Source organism: Thunnus albacares, chromosome 6 (genome assembly GCF_914725855.1).
Source record: "Thunnus albacares chromosome 6, fThuAlb1.1, whole genome shotgun sequence".
Classification (NCBI taxonomy): Eukaryota; Metazoa; Chordata; class Actinopteri; order Scombriformes; family Scombridae; genus Thunnus; species Thunnus albacares.
This window is the reverse complement of record NC_058111.1, coordinates 32284801-32299723: the sequence shown is the minus strand read 5'-3', so window position 1 is coordinate 32299723 and position 14923 is coordinate 32284801. Positions and strand designations below refer to the sequence as shown.

At 37.6% G+C, this 14923-nt stretch overlaps 1 protein-coding gene across 1 annotated transcript in view; it reads left to right on the top strand.

Moving 5' to 3' along the window:
- The first annotated feature begins 321 nt into the window (after positions 1-321).
- The window catches only part of LOC122983496 (alpha-2-macroglobulin-like), a 52830-nt gene continuing 38228 nt past the window's right edge, over positions 322-14923 (top strand). The window contains exons 1-12 of the mRNA XM_044353228.1: positions 322-407; positions 549-729; positions 979-1135; positions 1646-1698; positions 2421-2441; positions 3909-4074; positions 4150-4234; positions 4367-4484; positions 6184-6301; positions 6404-6513; positions 6619-6795; positions 12881-13118. Of these exons, the coding sequence (XP_044209163.1) occupies positions 322-407; positions 549-729; positions 979-1135; positions 1646-1698; positions 2421-2441; positions 3909-4074; positions 4150-4234; positions 4367-4484; positions 6184-6301; positions 6404-6513; positions 6619-6795; positions 12881-13118 (1510 nt within the window). The remainder of the gene's footprint in view (positions 408-548; positions 730-978; positions 1136-1645; positions 1699-2420; positions 2442-3908; positions 4075-4149; positions 4235-4366; positions 4485-6183; positions 6302-6403; positions 6514-6618; positions 6796-12880; positions 13119-14923) is intronic.

The window sequence follows — 14923 nt, the reverse complement described above, 5'->3', positions numbered from 1 at the left end:
GTTTTTTGCTTGAGCATGATGTTCTTTACTTTTACTAAATAATACTTGTCCCCAAACCAGTATATTTCATGATATATAACCGTAATTATAATTAATTTGTAATTTTTTAACTATCTGTCTAAACCGTTCACAATGTGGTGTCCCTAAAAAGGGGTAGTGTTTACATGCTTCCCACCAAGGAAGCCAAAGTGTGTGTGTGTGTGTGTGTGTGTGTGTGTGTGTGTGTGTGTGTGTGTGTGTGTGTGTCGGGTGAAAAGGGGTGGGGTTGTGTAGCAGAGCAGGTTTAACAAATGTTGACTCTTGGGCTCACCCCAGTCAGTCATGGGTCTTTCTGGGATTCAGATGTGGACATGGACACTGTTTGTCTGCCTGAGCTGGTTGTTTGTGGGTCAAGTGGTGGCAGGACCGTAAGTTTACTTGTACAGTCTGAACATTTAAAATCATGTAGTCTATTGTGTACATTTGTAGTAACTTGTTACAGCATAATCTTTTGGGTTGGAGTTTCAGTAAGGTATCTACTGTATGTGTGTATGTTTCTGTGGCTGTAGGCAGTACATGGTAACCATTCCTGCAGTTGTCGAAGCTGGAGCTGAGACCAAATTCTGTGCGAGTCTCGTGCAGCCCAATGAGATTCTGGTCATGACCGTCACTCTGATGTCCAAAAACAAGAACACAACCCTCCTTGAGAAGACATCTGGCACAGAGTTTCACACCTGCGTTCAGTTTCAGGTCACCTCCCAAGACAGGCTTTGATTCATTTTATCATTTATTTCACGAAAGAATGTTTTTAATATTTGAAACTTAAATATTTGTCCAGTATTTTTACCATTGATATTTAGCCTCAAATTACATTAAAATGTTTAACTCCTGATTTAAAAAAATATTCAGATTAAGCAAAAATGAATATAATGAGGCCTTTGATTTATTATTTTTGTGAGTTAATGATTAATTTAGCTGGTGTCTATATTTCTGTCACAGGCTCCTTTAGTGCAGAAAAATGAGGTGCAGATATTGGAGGTGGAGGTACAAGGTGACACATTTTACTCAAAAGAAGTCAGGAAAGTCATGATCAAAGTCTATCAACCAATGACATTTGTCCAAACAGATAAACCAATCTACCTCCCTGGACAAACAGGTAACTTTGAACAGATAATGTAGGATGTATCATACAAGTCTTTATCAAACAAAGCTTCTATATTCTTGATAGCATATGTTGTCTTTCCTGGCAGAAGTACAATATCCATGGTGTGTATATATAGTCTCCCAGTCTTTAGCCTAGTGCATGCAGGTATTGGCTTCAGGCCCCCTTTGAAACTTAACTGGAATAACAAAAGAAAAAGTAAGAGTTGAACTGCTGTTAAACAGATAAGACAACTGCAGTACTTCACTAAACTGAGATCCTAGATGTTGATCACATTGATTTTGATAAATATAGTTCCAAGTTAATATATGCAAGACAGAGCAGCATGAATAATGAAAAGCTATTAGTAACTTTTGTCTCACTCTAATTTTGTCACATTTGAAACTTTGACAATTATATCATGTCTGCCTGGATAAAAGAAATACATTTCAGCAGCCTGTTATGGAGTTAAACACTGAAGATGAGTTGTGAAGGCTTTGTGTAATCTCTTTGCATTTCTCTCAGTACATTTCAGAGTCATTACCCTGGACACCATGTTTAGACCTGCCAATCAGCTGGTGAGTGTCTGTCACAACCTCATTAAAAACAGTTCAGGTACTACTGGATGATAATGGTGCAAGTTTTAATTTGTATCCCAGTGAAAACCATTAATCACTTCAGCTAGTGCAGTGGAACTGAACAGAAGTTACCTACCAAAGTGAAAAGATGGTAGTGCTCTTTTACCTGGGATATGTGTTTAATCAGTCTGTGTAAATAGCTCAGTGTTAGAGCTGCTGTTGAGTCTCTGATTCAATAGTACAACCAGGGCCCTCTTAGGTAAACTTGCATGTAATGAGCTGAAGGTCTCCAAATAGGACACTTGTTTCAAATGTTGCAACATTTAGCAGCAGAGAATCAAATTTGAACCTGCGAAACATCCTTGTATTTGTTATTTACAAAACAAAATTGAACTGCATTAACATAAAAAGAATTAAGTGTGAGATACAAGTAAAACACAGGATGTTTTTTAATGATAAGAGAAAGGAGAGGAAACATAGTAAACTGTAATCTGCAACTGGATTGTGGCACATCCTTGTAACAGACTGATGAACTGAGTCATGAGGACATCATATGAACCTTCACTTTGCACAGTAACATTTTTGTTGTGTCTGATGTCAATGAAATGCACTTTGATGTTTGATTTTATTTGGGGGAGCTGTCCTCAGGGTTATTTCGTTATTTGGGTAGCTGTAATAACAATCCACCCTTTAACAAATCTCTTTGTGCTCTCTTTTTACAGTACAATGTTATTGAAATTGAGGTAAGACTGCGGTTAACATGAAAATATCCACAATCCAATGCAAACTGAGACCATTTTAGGCTGTTTTTTTGTTGTGAAATCTTTGTACAATGTAAAGGATCATTTGAGGGTAGTTCAAATGCTGTCATGAATTGAATAATTTGACAGATAAAAGTGTTAAAAGTATATCTTGTTTTCACATTCAGGGTTTATAAGTAGATTCTGAAAGTATGGAGCACTTTGAGCCAAGTTAATATTTAGATAACAATAAATATTTCAGAATAGTTTCTGTTTTTTTTCAAGGCTGTGTTAATATAATACTGACCATTATGTATGTAGAAATACGTCTTTGCTGTAACAATTACTACTCTCCATACTGACCTGAAGCTAATCTCTCTGAACGCAACTACACCGTAAGAAATGAGGGTCAAAATCCACAGCCTTCGTTCTGTGTAAATATATGCATTACAAAGTTCAGCTGACGGTAATATAATGCTTCTGCAACCTCAGTTAGCTGAATCGAGTCGATATATTCCAAAGTTACAGACTGTTAAGAATGAAATTCCCTCTTTTTGTTTCTCCAGAACGTTCCTTGCTGAGCCGTGGCGGACGGATACATTCTAGTAGTTGCTTGTAGATTTGTTGCCAGAACCAGCTTTTTACTCACATGTAAAAGAGTGAAGCACTAGGGGTGTGCCCAAATACAAATACATTATTCGGCAAAGCACAAATATTTGTTTCACACAAATATTTTAAAATTTATTTGTTTTTGGGAAGAAAAAAAACATGTCAAATACCAATATCAATAGGTTGGTTACATGGCTATCTCAGTCTCTGTCCTCTGCTTCACTGTTACGTCAATCAGCAGGTCTCAATGAGAGGAGTCACATCCACCTGTTACTCGACACACATTTCCTAATTTTGACATCACTCCCAGAGTTGGGGGTGTCCCCCAGAGATAAAGCTGAGCTACTGACACAAAAGATGCTCCCAAGGGACTCTCCATAACCTGTTGTTCCCCTTCTCCTTTCCAAAGGTTAGGTTATAAAAAATAGGCAATAAATGAAAAGTGCAAAGCAATAATCATAATACATGTTACACAGTATGCTATCTCTGTGTTATGGGTGTACAAAACACCTTGGAACACCTTGAACTTTGGAATGTATATTTGCACAGAATGAGGACTCTGGATTTTGACCCTCATTTCTTACAGTTTAGTCACGTTCCAAAAGAATAACTTTTTAGCTATTAGCTAGATTAACTTCAGTATAGAGAGTAGGAATTGTTAAACCAAATAAGACCCATCTCCACGTATATAATGGCACATCAGTATTGTATTCAGATTTGAAAAAAAACTGAAACTATCCTTTAACAGTGATGTTGGGGGATGTTTGAGTCAATGAGACACTTAACATTAGCAAAGTCACCACTGTTGCCCAGCCCCAACCTTCAGTAAATACATGTTCTTCCTATTGATATATTTAACAGGATGCTAGAAGCAACCGGATTGGACAATGGCTTAACACCACGTCCAATGGTAAAATATTGCAGCTGTCTTACTCCTTGAACTCAGAGGCACGTGAAGGAATTTACAATGTCATTGTGTGGATTGATGGACAAAAAATAAATCACCAATTCAAGGTGGAGAAATATGGTGAGTTACATTCCTTTTTTTCATTCAACAGTTTGTAATGAATTAAGAATTATAACAACCATATTTTGTCCCCAGTTTTGCCAAAATTTGATGTAACAGTTCATGCATCAGATGAAATAAGCATTGGAGAGGGGGAAATCAAAGCTGAAGTCTGTGCAATGTAAGTGGTGGGACTTTCTCACAGATACACTTGCCTCATGACATATTATGATATAAAACTAAATCTGTATTGGTGAGTTGGTGAGCCCTTTGTAACAATGTAGTGATTTTATTAAACTTCCCATCTAATCAGATATACTTATGGACAGCCTGTGCCAGGCAGTGTTAAATTTGAGCTGTGCCGACCTCTGGTGCTTCATCGATGGATCACCATTATTGAACAGCCCCCGTGCTACAGGGAGACAAAGCAGGTACAGTTGCTTTAGCTACATAAGACACAAAATATAAGAAAAATACACGTAACACATGATATAAATATACAACACATATTTAACATGAACTACAACCTGGTACAAAAGTAGGGTTGGGAGGAAAAAATGGTTCACATAAGAGCTGCAATGATTGATGGATTCACAGATTTACAAAAGTATTTTATTCTTAATGATGTAAATTGTGCCCCTTTTTCTATTTATTGAATCAAGAATCAACTGATTGTTTCTGAACAGAATTGTGAAACCTAAAATGGGTACATAACAGTGACACAATACCATAAATATAACTGAATTACTGGTAAGGCTGTACCAGCCACTAACAGACAACAGGACAAACTGAATGCCTGTGGTTGCCAACAAGAAGAAAAGATGCAGGCCTTACCGCTGCTCCACTCGATCCTGAGTAATTGGACCAACCTGCTAAACCCCATCTTGGATCACCAACTGTAGGCATTTAGTGTATATTGTGGCCTGTTACCTGCTGGTACAGCTGTAGGTGTGCAGCTGTGGGAGGAATAGCGGAGGTTATGAAAATGCACCATCGCACAAGGGTTGTTCCAGATGAGTCAGAGCAGAGGCAAGTGCTTTTAAAAAAAAAGTAATACATTACTTTACTTAATTACTCCCTGCGAAAGGTAATTAATGACACCACTCGTTACATTACGTTACCTCTACCTCTCAAAAGTTCAGACAGCTCTGCCATTTTTGTCTTTTCTCCCGTAAGTGTGTGTGTGTGTGTGTCGGCACTCTAGCCAAAGTCATGTCATGAGAGGTCAGGCAATTGTTGCGCAAGTGTGCATGCATACCTTTGATTATTTTTTTATGTTACTTTGTAACACGTTACGCCCAACACCGCCTTTGAGCGAGGTGTGCTTCCTAAATGTTACTACCAAGAGGTATTATGTCTGGTTCATGAGTCCCTACTAAGTGGTTAAATGGGTGTGAAGTAAACCTGCATTCTGTGTTGTTGGCAACCGGGGCATTCAGTTTATGTTGTGGCTTGTTAATAACTGGTACAGCTGGAAGTCTTTGTGGTAATTAAATCCCCTAGTCCAAACAAATCCTTTTACCAGTACCAGACATTCATAGATCCCAGAGGATGAATCCTAAAACTTTGTTGATCCCCTGACTGGTTATCCCCATGATGTTGATATTTTAAATTCTGTTAAATACCAAACCAAGTAAAGATAATTGCCTCTTTCATGGAATTGTAGAACAATGACATTCACTTTCCACAAACCCTAAACTGGTTAACCTTGTGGTTGTCGCTGCTCCCTTTTGCAGATTGTCATGTTACCACTACATTTCAACTGATCTATATAGTACCCAAATATTTGGAGCACTGAGCCTCTTCAATGACCTGTTCCTTGATTACAATCTGAATTGGAGTTTTGGGTTTCATTTTGAAATCAACACATGTATCTTTAGTTTGGATTGCATTATTTAATAGTAATAGGTTCACATTAACTGTTTCCAGTTGCACAGACACATTCTGAAGTTTACAGATGCTTCAGTGGTTTGGCGAAATGATTTTGCTCAGAGCATTGCTGTGCTTAAGAGCAGCCTCACACAGTGGCTAGCATATTATATAGACTCTTAGTCTCGTTCGATGTGGAACAATGACAGCTACAATTCTGCTCGTGTTGTAATATCATATATTTATTTTTGTTCTATCTAGACAGGAAAGAATGGCTGTGCCACATTTATGATTGAGATGTCCACTTTTACTAAACTTGGCAAACAGCCACTGCTGGATAAACTGTATCTCAAAGCCATGGTGGAAGAGCAGGGGACAGGCAAGTTTTAATTATTTTCCAAAATAACTAAACTATTGTTTTTATAAAATGTTTTAACAATATGACATACACATGGTTTTAACATGGAGGCTTTTCTTACAGGTACTTCACACTCACAAGGGAAAACAATGGAGATTTCTTATGTTGTTGGAAAGCTGTCCTTTATTGACACACCCAAGATTTATGAGAAAGGATCAAATGTGGAGGGAAAAGTAAGTGAGAGATGTTACTTATGATGTTAGAGATGTTTTGATTTTATACACAGTGTAACTGAAGCCATGTGCATTCTCGGTGCTATATCTTTTTGTTTTCATCAGGTTAAAGCAGTTTACTTCAATAACACACCTATTCCTGACACACTGGTCTTCTTGTTCGAGAGTGAAACTTGGTCAGGACGCACAGGACCTCTACTACAGAACCTCACTACTGACAGCGATGGTATCACCACTTTCTCATTAAGTACAACTAACTACGACAAAGACATCAAGCTAACAGTAAGTCAACGATTCTGGTATTTTAATAGCATAGCCAGACATGATAACGGTAAAATATACTGGTGCAAAAGCTAGAGTAACAAGCTGTCAGTCACAACATGCCCCTTAATTTGGAGTGCTTTTAATCTCCAGAGTGGAAGCAACACCACCAGTGAATCAACACCTTCCTTATGGGCAAAGTTGAGACATTTGGTAACATCAATGTTTCAAAAGCTGTCAATTCTTTCGAAGTTGTGTAATCTATTTTAATACAATACTCATATGCCCATATGTATCTTGGCAGAATTAGTGGTCGCTGTAATCATTTGTCTTGTTAATACCAGCAGGTAAGTGATCTCTTACTGATGTGGTTCCAATATAAGAGAAGGGGACACAATAAAACAGCCCTGGTCCTGTGTAAAAATGCATTCTCAAGTTCAGCTAAAGCTAATATGAAGCTTCAGTAGTTGAGTTAGTTGACCAACAACTTTTTCCACATAATATGGCAATGTGAGTATTGTCTTTATACAGCTGACTGAACAAGACAATAACAATGGTGTAACGCAACAGCTTAAACCCAATTTTATTCATACAGAATAGGCCAAAATCAAATTTATCCCAGATGGCTTCACAATCTATACAACAAATGACACACTCAAGGAAAATCAAAAAAAAAAAAAAAAAAAGCAGTTAATTGCAGATGACACATGATGCATGAACAGAACAACAGAAGCTTCTTTTGATGCCAAGGGTTTCACAGAGTCTGAAATGTACTTTAAATTACATTTGTAGAAAAGAAGTCAGCATTTACATTATGGCTATGCATCGAATTTGTATACAAAATCAAGAATACAATTGGTCACCTCCTCTGCAGACTTATTCTTCAGAGGGTAGGTCTCTGCCTACTTTGCGTATAATCAACCATTACACAAATGTATCGATTACCACACTCAGTTATGAGTTTGAGTAGGTTGATCCCAACCAATTGAAATGGTTAAGTTACCTGAAAAGGTTGGATGTTAATCAAGTATCTGCATAGGAAGCAGGTGGTATGTAGGCATATTTAGCTGCAAGGACATTCAGTTGCACAAATAACCTTACCGCTGTTGGGCTGTATTGTCTTTTCCTTTAGACTGGCTCGCTTTGCTTGGCAATCTGGACACTGAGCAACCTGAAGCCAAAAAAAAAGAAAAAAAATCAAATTTATGTATGTCATAGGCCTTTGGTCAAACAATAAGTGTAGGAAATGGGATACCCCACATATGATGTACTTGTGTTTTAAAAAAAGAAGAATCAATTTGACAGATTGCTTGTTTTAAGTAGGCCTTCATGTAAAAAACTGAGGTAAATTAGGGTGACCCTTCTAACTTACCCATTTGTGGATGTCAGTTTCCATTCTAGTCCAGTAATAGGGGCTGATCACCGCAAGTTTTTTCCACACCACAGTATGATCCATACCTACTGCAGCTCAGTTCTTCAAATAGCTGCTGATAGCACTACCTTGCCTAAATGTTCTTGCTTGTTTCTTCTTCTCCAGCAAATGTAATGAAGAAGTCCATCTGGTCAAAGAGAAGCTCAATGTAATCTTAATACAAAAGAACAAATGTCATTATTGTGATTGATGGTATACAACATCAATACTAACCAACATCAATACTAACCCTTGAGCACAAAATGTGAAGCTCTTCTTTTTATGATATACCTCTCATGTTTACTGAGGCCTTCTGGAAAGTGATTATGGAGTTTGAGACCTATAATTTCTTTTACAAGTTTTGCTGCTATTTCTTCTTTCTTTCTTTCTTTCTATCTTTCTATCTTTCTATCTTTCTATCTTTCTTTCTTTCTATCTTTCTATCTTTCTTTCTATCTTTTTATCACTGACTGTCCCTCAAGCCCTATAAAACCCCAGGTGACTGTGCTTTTCAAGCTGTTGCACCCAAATTATGGAATACTCTTTCCTTATCACTTTGATTCCTAGAGTCCTGTGAAATCTTTATGAAGCAGCTGAAAATGTTCCTATTCAGTTAGGCTCATGGTTAGCCTGTCTGAATAGCGGCTTATTTCCTTGTCTGTGTTTTGGAACTTTTGTACTTGTTTGTGTGTCTCTGTCCTCATTTGTTTGTTGTTGCTGTGATTTTAACTTGTCAGCCCTGCACTGTCTGTTATCGTTGATATTTTTCATTAATGTGAAGCATTTTGTGATTTTATATCTGTGAAAGGTGCTATACAAATAAACTTTACTTTACTTACTTACTGCCAGTGATGCAAGCACTCTGGCTAAACAACAGAAATTGGATTTCAGAGCAGGACGTGTTGGTGGAGAGAAATTAAGTGGACAAGATCTGAAGAGGCTCGTCACTGAGTATATCATAGTGGAAATGTTACCTATTTCCACAGTTGACTCACCCTCATTTAGACGCATTACAGAGAAAATACCAACAAAGAGCGATTTCAAGCTGCCACACAGAAAGACATTTGCTGGCTACCTCAAGAGAAAATGCGGTGATGGCATCTAATTTGAAGGCCACATGCGGAGAGGTAGACTATGTTTCCACTACAGCTGACATCTGGACAGCTAACAACAAAAGCTTTCTGGGTGTAACGGTTCACTGGATCAACAGTTTAACTTTGGACCATAGCATGTTAAGGAATCAGAGGCAGGCACACATTTGATGTTATTGGCACAGAGATAGAACAAATTCATTCATCATATGGACTGCTTGGCAAAATTGTAGCCACTGAGACAGACTATGCATCAAATTTTGCCAAGGCATTTAAAGCCTGTCACATTCTGAACTCGAAGAAAAAAGTGACGAGGATGTCACTTTTACAGATTTCACAGAAGCTCCCTCCACTGAGACTGATCAGTTTACTCCTCCCCCTCATTACTGGTGTGTATCACATACAATTTACCTAATTTCCACCGGTGAAATACTTAACTGCCAGTGCAGACACCAAGGCTGTGTATAGGAGTAGTACTGTGAAAATGCACAGCTCTTTGGACCAAGGCAAGTCAATCTACATTTGCATCAGAACATATGGAGGAAGTTAGCTGCAGAAAGCTACTGGTGCTGTCATCCACAAGGTGGAATTCCTTTTATGAGGCCATTTCCAGAATCACCGAAATTCTCATGAACGAGCTGAATAGCCTGTGTGTCAGACTGGGAAATAAGTGCCTCAATGACAAGGATTACCAATTCCTGCAAGAGTACTGCACCATCATGAAGTCGCTTACAGCAGCATTTTACAAGGGGAAACTGTTGTTATGAGACTTTATGACCAACCCTTGGTGTCCTGATGTCGAGGACACTTGCCTTGAAAGACACCCTATCAAGGATGACAGCTGGCCTTCCAGATGTCATCGTGAGGGTGTGCCTATATTTCTCAACCTCTTATTTTTTTGTGAATTTATTTGGGCAGATTTGTTGCATTGCACCATTCATGATAAGAGGGAAGAGATCTTACTGCAATATTTGTTTTTAAAGCAGTCAGTACAATTATCCAAACATCAGTAGTCAAAACACATAAGATCACTTATAGTGATCACGGTTACAATGCCCAACCGCTTATATGGATCAAAAAGCTTGGGACAGAGTCATTCCTATACAAATGCTGTTTAAATAACTCACTTATAGTAATGAAGTAGTCCAATTGCAAAGTGCAGTCCAGTTCGAGACCCACTGTGGGGGCCTCCTTCCTAAGGTAGATGAACACTTATTTTAACACTTTAATTTTCTGAAATTAAAAGCATAATTAAAACAAAAGCAGGATTTTGAAGCCTCTTTTATTTGAATAGAAATACAAATGATTTTGCTGCCTCAACAAATACAGGTACAAATACTGGTTTCTCTGCACAACCCTAGTCTTTTCACTCATGAAAACAAAAATTTAAACTATGGTAATTCTATTTTATTTTCTTTTTACCTTACTTCCATAGTACACGTATGATGTGTATTTAGCGGCTGTGGCACCATTATCAGGCGTTGCGGGGCACCTCTGCAGGGTTGTTTAGAGGTGTGGGGTGGGCCTGTTTATATGTAACCACAGTGAAACAATCAGAAAATAATGTTTTATTCCTCTCATTGGATCTCACCGGCTTCCTCCTTGCCACTGTGTGCTCTCCTCATCCACTCTCTAGCTCACTCGTTCGTAATGAAAGTAATATAACGAGTAATGTAACTAATTACTTTTGATACCAAGTAATAAGTAAAGTAACTTATTACTTAGTAATAAGTAAAAAGTAACTTATTACACTTCCTGAGTAACTTGTCCAACACTGATCTCTAGGATGTAGACAGAATTGTTTCCTTGTCAACAATCAAGAGAAGACTTCATGACCACAAACTCAGAGGATTAACCACAAGATGCAAACCCCTGGTAATCCTCAAAAACAGAGAGGCCAGGTTGCAGTTCACAAAAACATACAAAACGAAAGCAGTAGAGTCCTGGAACAAAGCACTATGGACTGATGAAACAAAAATCAACCTCTATCTAAATAATGGAAAGGAGAAAGTGTGGCGAGGAAAAGGAACAGCTTATGACCAAAGGCATAGCACCTCACCTGTAAAACATGGTGCCTCTGTTATGGCTTGGGCATGTATGGCTGCCAATGGAACTGGTACACTGGCATTTATTGATGATTTTACTGCAGACAGAGGCAACAGGATGAATGCAGAGTTGTACAGGACACTTCTGTGCGCTCACATTCGGACAAATGCATCAAAACTCATTGGACGACAATCCTAAACATACAGCCAAAGCAACCAGGGTCAAGAGGTAGAATTTCCTCAACTGGCTGAGTCAATCCCCTGATCTCAATCCAACTGAACTGCATTTTACTTGCTGAAGACCAGACTAAAGGCAGAGACCCCACAACAAGGAAGAGCTGAAAGTGGCTGCAGTGAAGTTCTGGGAGAGCATCACCAGGGAAGATACAAAGTGTCTGCAGTCAATGACTGGCTGAAGTCTTGGAGCCATAGACATCAGCAAAGTGTTTTCTGCAAAATATAAGATATGATTATTTTATTTGACTTCATGTTTATCTGTTCAATTACATTTGAACACCTCAACTTTGGGCACTATGTGTTAAAAGGTTCATTACACCAAAGACGAATCAGATAGGTATGTTTTTACAATGTAATGAAAAATAGACAATGCGGCATTCACAGGGACAGCTACACATTCTCTTCCTGTTTTCAACAGCTGTCGTAACTACGAGCAACCACCGACGCTTCAGCTGACAGTCACCACTTAATGTAGTCACCAGTAGATCTCATAAACACTGGCTCTATCAGTCATGTGACCCTCACCTTGCATTGACTGTAGAGGTCCTTCCAGAGTCTTTGATGCCTGTAACAGATACAGAGAGAAGCCAGCTCTCTTGTCACAAAACGCTGATCACAGAATATACTGAGACCAAATATATTCAACTTGGTTTTACTTACACTGAACACAAATAATACAAAAACAATGTTTTATGCGATAAAGTACTGACCTTGTTGCAAAATTTAAGGTCATTCTGCCTCTAGGGGACACTACAAGCTCAAAAGGTGTATATCTCACAATTGACTGAGCATGATCACGGCTCATTTCCAAGTCAGTGGATGGAGTTTATAATAAAAAAGCAAAAATTTGAGCAATACTGAACTAAAAACTTTGAAAAAATTGTCAAAAATCATTAACCATCATCTTTTTGCAACACACATTGCAAATTGTGAGGAAACTTTGCTTCACTGTAAACTATACTCAATTATGAAGCCCATTAGTCAATGGGTAGAATCAAGATAATGTGGGCGCTTATCAATAAATTAAGAGTTCTTGTAAGAGTTGTTACCACTGTCTTATGCACACTGTTTCAACATGTTGAAGAGACTTTGCTTGACAGACCTGCCTGTTGCTAAGCTATAATTGGACAGTGTTCAGAGGAGGGAGTTAGCAAAGGATCATTAACTTAGGCATCACTACAGGATAGCCAATGTTAAAAGACTCTTTGTGAGCTTGCTGCTTCTGACAATAATCTTTTAAGAATGATAATTAGTAATAAATGGAATATATTTTATCATTTGTGTTGTTAGCTGGTTAATAGCACTTCTTCTCTACAATCCAGGCTAGCCTGACACAACGCCCGGAGCAAACATACCAAAGTCCACACTATGAGAGAGCAGAACACACTCTGTCCTTGGTCCGGCCGTCTTCTCCTCATTCTAAAACGGTCAGCTTTCTAGAGGTGAAGAAGAAGGAGAAACCACTTCCCTGTGAAAGAGAAGAGCCCATCTCCATCCAATACACTATAGTAGGAGAGACCCAGGGCTCTGTGGATGTGATGTGTTTGGTGAGTGCTGGGTGTAAAGTGTGTGTACACTTGGTGATAAATCGCAACAACTGAGACTACAAACTACTGTTAACCCTTGAAAAAAGCAATGGAAAAAAAATTCTTTGCATTTTTCATGCTTGAGACAATAATAGCAACAATCAAAAAAATTTTTTTAACAGACCCGTCAGTATTTTTTAATATAGGCCTCTACCAAACAGTTGAGACGTCACTTCATGGTAAAGTATCAAATACATTTACAAATATGAATAAATAATTAATTAATTAAATAAATAATAATAATTTGAAAAAGTCAAATAAAATGCTAGCTTTTTGAAGAAAAAAATCAGACTAGCTCATCTGCGTGGTGGTGCAACAACACAAATGTGCATTAGAGCCATTTTTTTCTGGTGTATGATAAGAAGTATTGTTGGTTTGCTTTCAAACACAGGAAAACATTGCATTACTGACATTTCCATCTTGACATAGAAGTGTCTCCATTCTCTTCTGCTTGTTTGGGCTGATAATCAGGATCCTCTATTTGGTCATCATCATCACTCAGATCAGCATCAGAGTCTTGAGGATTTTCTGGTATAAAGGCCAGAGAAGTGCGTTGCCTTGCACTGTAAAATGTTTTAGTGTCTATCTGTCATTTGTAACACAGAAAGAAAAAATCAAAATTACAAACCTTGAACTGTTATAATGCTAGTAATATGTTAGTATACCAACATATGTCAATTTGTTACCATGGAATTGGTAGTATTATCAGTACTAGTATTATTTCCACGTATTTATTCCAAATATTTGCCATACTCACAGTACTTTGAAAACATCTCAGAAATAGTGAAAAATCATACTGATATAAATTTTTCATCAAATATATAATGGAATAACATTAAATATATTAACAACAGTGAATGTTCACAAATTTTTTTTATTGCATAAAAACTGTAAATTTATTTTCTTAGCATCGCCACCTTTGTCACTAAATGATAATTGAACCGTTTAGTCAAGCATGTTTTAGACAGTAAAAACTCATACTTATAAAATTAGTTTGGCATATATATAATGGAATAACTAAATGTATCATATTAACTACAATGAATGATCAGAGTTATTTTATTTCATCGCAAATAGTCAATTTTAATTGCATTAGTTTAGCTTCACTACCTTTACCATAACATGACAAACAAACCGTTTTGTAGAGCATGTTTTTAGAAAATTATTTGACCCTTATTAGACTTATTTTGTTGTATCAAGTTACATAATTCTGTTCAGTAAGACCTCTGAAACAATTGAGTCGAAAAAATATGCTTAACTTTGAAAATTCCTCATCCTCATATCTGGAGCGACTTATTTGTTGCTAACTTCCTGTAAGGAAGCGAACTGAAAAGTCACACTATTTAAAGGCATGTGGTGGATTTTTTTTTAGCATAGCATACCTAAAACAAGTGGTAAGGATGGCTCAATCAAGTGAAGTTCAACACATTTTTCAATAAGATATAGTGACTCAAAATGTGTTCTGCCAAACAGTTGAGCAGAACCTTAAATTAAAGGGGCAGACACACATCATGATTGTAGTTAAGATTTGGGAATCGACTGATGAGACCAAGTCAGGTTGAGTTCCTTGTGCTGTAGTCTGGGTCAGTTGTTGTTGATGTTCAAAAGAATTCTATGGCACGTGGTGTTTAAGAATCATATATACAGTTTACATCATACATGTTCGTACATTGATTTTTTATTTTTACCTTCAACATCACAGGTTTGGGTGGAAGCAATTATAAAAATGCACTGAAAAGGGTGTGCAAACAAAATCATAGAGATTAGAGAGAGAACGGA